The sequence below is a fragment of the Notothenia rossii genome, assembly GCF_949606895.1.
Source record: "Notothenia rossii genome assembly, chromosome: 4".
NCBI classification, from domain to species: Eukaryota; Metazoa; Chordata; class Actinopteri; order Perciformes; family Nototheniidae; genus Notothenia; species Notothenia rossii.
The window spans coordinates 22,828,788-22,833,980 of record NC_136902.1 but is presented as its reverse complement, the minus strand read 5'-3'; the positions used below and the strand labels follow the sequence as shown (position 1 = coordinate 22,833,980).

Below are 5,193 nucleotides of genomic sequence, written 5' to 3'. Positions count from 1 at the left end.
ATGAGGCTACCAATTTTGACCTGGGGGCGACACCCTCCCCCCACACATCCTAACGCGTGTCAGTTCTGCCTGAGTAACTTTGTGTGCGAGTGTGTGTGTGTGTGTGTGTGTGTGTGTGTGTGTGTGTGTGTGTGTGTGTGTGTGTGTGTGTGTGTGTGTGTGTGTGTGTGTGTGTGTGTGTGTGTGTGTGTGTGTGTGTGTGTGTGTGTGTGTGTGTGTGTGTGTGTGATGAGGGGGTGCAAGCACAATGCCTAATTATTGCATAAAAATACTATGCTATAAATGCTCACATATAAGATTACCAGAACAGTATCACTGCTCTGATGCCGTCAAAGTTGTTTTACCGGAAAATCGAATAAACTTCAACTATATGTAGCAAAAGATGAAAGCAAATACACAAGTAATATTCAGTTAAAAATCGCAATATAATGCATAATCGCTACATTTACCAAAGACTGTGCGGTTTGATGACAAACAAAACGTTATTTTCAAAGAAGAAATCTCAAACCTTACATGCGTAAAAGTGTCAACACCCATGCACAAGTGCAGTTGCACTTAACGGAACGATTCATCCCATAATAAGGAAAATCTGTTATTGAATTATCTATGTCTAACTTTCCACCTCAGTCCCCAACAGCTTACTTGAAATGGCCCGGTTTGGTGTATGATCCAAGGCTAACTGTGTTCGTATGTGGAGGATATGCGCCTTTTCTCATCTGTCTCCTTACGCACTGACTGCTGTAGTAACCCTTTCACTCCAAAACCAAGCACCGAGCCACGAGACCCAAGTTTGAACTAAGTGAGCTCTAAGAAGTGTTTATTTGATGGCTAGGGTGCTCTTTACAACGAACCGAGGAGACAATTGTCCTTACCTTTGTGTCTTATACTCCGTTTCCAATCTTTGGCAGTCTCTCGTCCACTGACAAACTGGAACTCGTTGGGGGTGAGCCACTCGCCCCGGTATTTAATTGAGGGTCCCTTACTACCTTGACACAATTTATTGATATAAAGCAAAGCCTTGTTTTCCCCGCACTCCACCTCGATGCACGGTTCCCCGTTGTCAAAGAAGGGCTGAAAGTCGGGGATGGAGGAGAACCTTTCCAGCATTAAGTCGTCCGTGTGATGGTGGAGGTGCTGGTGATGCAGCGCCGAGTCGTGGAGCCCCAAATACGCGCGGTGATGGGCGAAAATATGGTCGTAGGGCGGTGGATGCGGGGTCACCACGGGGATAGCGGTGGCATTTAAAGGGGCCAGGTATTCGGACTGGTTGAACGCAGTCAATGCCATGTCGTCTCCATCCAGCCTCTCCTTTTTGATGGCAGGCATGTTAGTGGGAGCCGAGCGCCGGTAACAAGTGAAAAGCTGCTCGCCTGATCCAACTTCAGCGTCCTCTCCGTCAGTGAGTTGGGCTGACCCAGACTTGGAGACGCGCCGCTTGGTTTTACGCAGAGCCTCCGTATCGCCGTGAGACAGCGGTCTGCCGAAGTTGCCGGATAGATTCCCATTGAGTAGTTTCCAGCTCGCAGCGGCAGCAGCGCTCTCCGCCAGCCTCGCAGCTTCTACCTCCCACATTTAATCACGCTCGCTCTGTTAATACCTGACATGGTTAGCCCTGAGCCCCGGACATTATGTTACCTACGGTGATCATTACCAGTCGCAGCTATGCGTCGTCTCTCTTATTTTTTGTCCTTGGGGAAATTAGAACGAAGATTTTATTTCACTATAGGCAAAATGTTGAATCGACTGCAATGCAATCTATAAAAAAAAACGGACTTCAATTTAGTTATGGGATGTTTTCGAGTGCTCAAGATAGGCTACAATGTAACAGATATTAAAGACAATAAACTGATAAATATACCTAGTATATTTGGACTTTTACTTAAAACAATGTGGCAAATGGCATTATTTAAAACCTTAAGCCAAACATATTTGATATTCCTGAGTAGTATTTTCGCAGGATTGATGCAGTTAAAAGTTTGGAAATAGTTGTTTTTAACCCCTGTGTATATCGTAGAAGTCACGCTGAAGTTCACAGACCCAGACCAAACAAGATTTGCACTCTCCGCCGCTTCTCAACTTGGCCCATTTAAACAGCGGAGGCTCGGCAAGAGCCACAGCGAAGAGGGGGGACTGCGAGGGACGGCGCTTCAGTGTTAAACGCAGGAACCATCATTAAATAGTGAGGATGAGGAATTCCACTGTCATTTCAACCCATGCAACTGATTCTTAAAATCGTTTTAAAAGCTGAGTCTTCATATCCACACATCGTAGTCCAACATAATTAATTATCTTTAAATCGTTTCTTCATTTTTTCAATTCATCTGTGTTTATTGTGTGTGGATTCAACCATCTTCATTATATTCCACCTAGTGTTACCCCTGACCTTTGCTCCCCCAACTTAACACTCAGATAATGCAGCCACTTCAGAGAGCCTAAATCTGCTTAACTGTGTGCAGAACTGACAGTGTATACAAAACTCCTACTTAATCATCACAAAACTTGAATAGGCTGTTTTTAATTACGAAAATCTAACAGCATAGGTTGGTAAGATTATGTATGCTTTCACAAAGTGAGTTGTTTCACTTTGAAATAGCAACAAGGTGGGTCTGTGCTTTAGACTTTTCACACCATGGGTGGGATTCCTGAGGTTATTTCTATTAATAAGAATGACCAACAATTTAGCTCAACATTATAGGAAGTGCTTTGGTTATTATAACAGATATAACTCCTATTACCATTAACCAAAACGTAACCTTTATCAGAGATCCTTGAACTGTTTTATGAAAAGATGTAAAATCGTTCCAAATAATAAATAATGAATATGTGCAACCGTGGCTGCAAACATGCTGCTTTGAGTGAAGTAAATCCTCCTCAGACTGGAACCACATTTTCTGAAAGTTCTTTCTCTGCACGCTGTCTGCAGGGCATGTTTCCCTGAGCTCCTGGAGCTTGTGAGCAGGACCACATCTGACCCCCATCAGTGAAGAACCACCCAGGTGGATCCACCACCGACACATGGAATAGCCATTCTAGCGGCAGAGGTGGGGTCCAAAGCGCTGTGTGTCAGGGGCCTATAAATCAGGCCAAACTGCCTCTGACACACACAGGAAGGAGGCACGCCACACTGCAGGCGGAAGCGGTGCACGGGCAGGCCAGAGACCACAGCCTGGCCAGAACTGGTATAATGCCTACAGCCAGGAACAAGCAGGCAAACACACGGCAGACATTTACAAAAACACATGCCAGCTACCTCACCAAAGACAGTGACGAACCGTGGACTGGCGTTTTTACTTTAGGAACCTAGGAGCTGTGAGGTCTGAAGGGACTGTAATGGCATTAGTGGGTTTGTGGATCAGATGAAGGTAGAAACAGATTTACCTTCACAGCCAAAAAAACATCACTTATCTAAAAACTGTTTTTAAAGTGAACACTGTCTAAAAAAAAAGAGAATTTGAAAGGCAACATTTTTGTACTAAACAATAATGTCACCACCCACATGTTGGCAAGTACACCTAACAGGAGCAGTGACATAAATCATGAGCTGCTGACATTTATGGCGCATGTTTACAGAGCTGATTCTAGGAAGTGGAACACTGCATTTCAGAAGAGAAGCTCTTTGATTCGGTCTGTATCAAACCAGCCCTCACCACATCGAAATGTCTCGATGGAAACCTTGTTGATGAGTGCGTTGGCGCTGCAGGTTGCAACATCGGGAGAGCCCTGATGAAACTAGTCAGAAAGGGGACACCCATGCCCACTCCTTCACCCACTCCCTGTCCCTGATGTGACTCATCCTCGATGGCTCATCACAGAGGGGTTCCCCAAACATACGTTGACAACACTTTAGCTTTCACATCTACAAAAATTGGCTAATTTAAACTGAGTAGATTTTTCCATCAGCCTGTGTGTCTCTTTCATAAAAATGTTTGATATGAGGAGACCTTGTTTAACCTTTCTACCAAACTTTTCTGTCTTCTACAACTACAGTGTGGCCGAATACCAAAATGAAAGAAAATAACTAACCACTGAAAAACTCACACTTCTCCTACACTATGAATTTATAATAAACTAGGAAATACCAATATCAGTAGATACTTGAATTACAATACAATGTTTTGGTCTAATCGGAAATGAACTGGCAAGAATGGATTCAGATACCCAGTTATAATAGTCTCTTAGTAATATTTATTCGGAAAAAAACTTTAAATAACAGATGTTGTTTTAGATTTTACAGCAAGCATCTATATTGTCAGAAATGTTGCTCCCAATGTTATTTATTTATTCCAGTTTATATCGGTAAGACTTTTGAAGGTGGTATTCATGTTCCAGTAACTGAATTGAAAATAACCTCTTTTACTTCTTTTTTTACATTAGACATTTATAAAACTCAGTAATACTGCAATAAAATGAAAATAATAGATGATTGCCTGCTATTTTTATGTAAAAGTTGCCCATTTGGAAGTCCCATTACATGTAGAGAATCATGGCTGTCTAATGCAAATTGTTTGTGTGGCAGGTATCATGCATCAACGTTATGATGGAAAAGCTACAGTATTTTAATATGGGGCCTATGTTTAGTATTGATTAATTAATGGATTACATGATTTTGCCAATAAAATAAAATGCCTCTCATTCTGAGGGGAAAGCTTCATATTGCCTGATAATGTGACCTACAGTCCAGAACCAGAAAATGTTTTATTTCCTGTCATAAAAACTTGCAGAAACATCAAATACTATACTTTTAAAAAAATGAATCAAGCTGCTCATCAAAACTGTTGGCGAAATGTACTGGTGCTCTAATAAACAGTTAACTGAGTAATAATTAATATTAATTATTTCACAATAATGGTAATACTATACTACTAGGCATGACATCTCTACGTATTTCTTACTCAAAACGTTTTGAATACGGTAAATCTGTCATGTTATAATGCTGAAATCCTGTCCATCCTCCAAATGTATTTCATGTCCTTTCATTTCTTCTCATCGTCCGACGCGAACCCACCTAACGGGGCCCCCGCCTCTGCGCCGTTGTTGGCAGCGGCCCCTGAGCCGCAGCGCTGCCGGCGGGGGAGAGAGGTAATAAATAACCCGGGGAGAGGAGCGGAGACCGCCGGGCGGTGCACAGTCTGACCTGACAAATACTCACTGGAAAACCATCAGAGAGCGAGAGCCCACCCCTAGCGCTTGGAG

At 42.8% G+C, this 5,193-nt stretch overlaps 1 protein-coding gene across 3 annotated transcripts in view; it reads right to left on the bottom strand.

The window, feature by feature from the left end:
* Window positions 1-2,085, bottom strand: part of samd11 (sterile alpha motif domain containing 11) — a 47,849-nt gene extending 45,764 nt beyond the window's left edge. For all 3 annotated transcript variants that reach the window (XM_079676804.1, XM_079676806.1, XM_079676805.1), the window contains exon 1: window positions 873-2,085. In XM_079676804.1, coding sequence (XP_079532930.1) covers window positions 873-1,572 — 700 coding nt within the window. In that variant the 5' untranslated portion in view covers window positions 1,573-2,085. The remainder of the gene's footprint in view (window positions 1-872) is intronic.
* Between the last annotated feature and the right edge of the window lie 3,108 nt (window positions 2,086-5,193).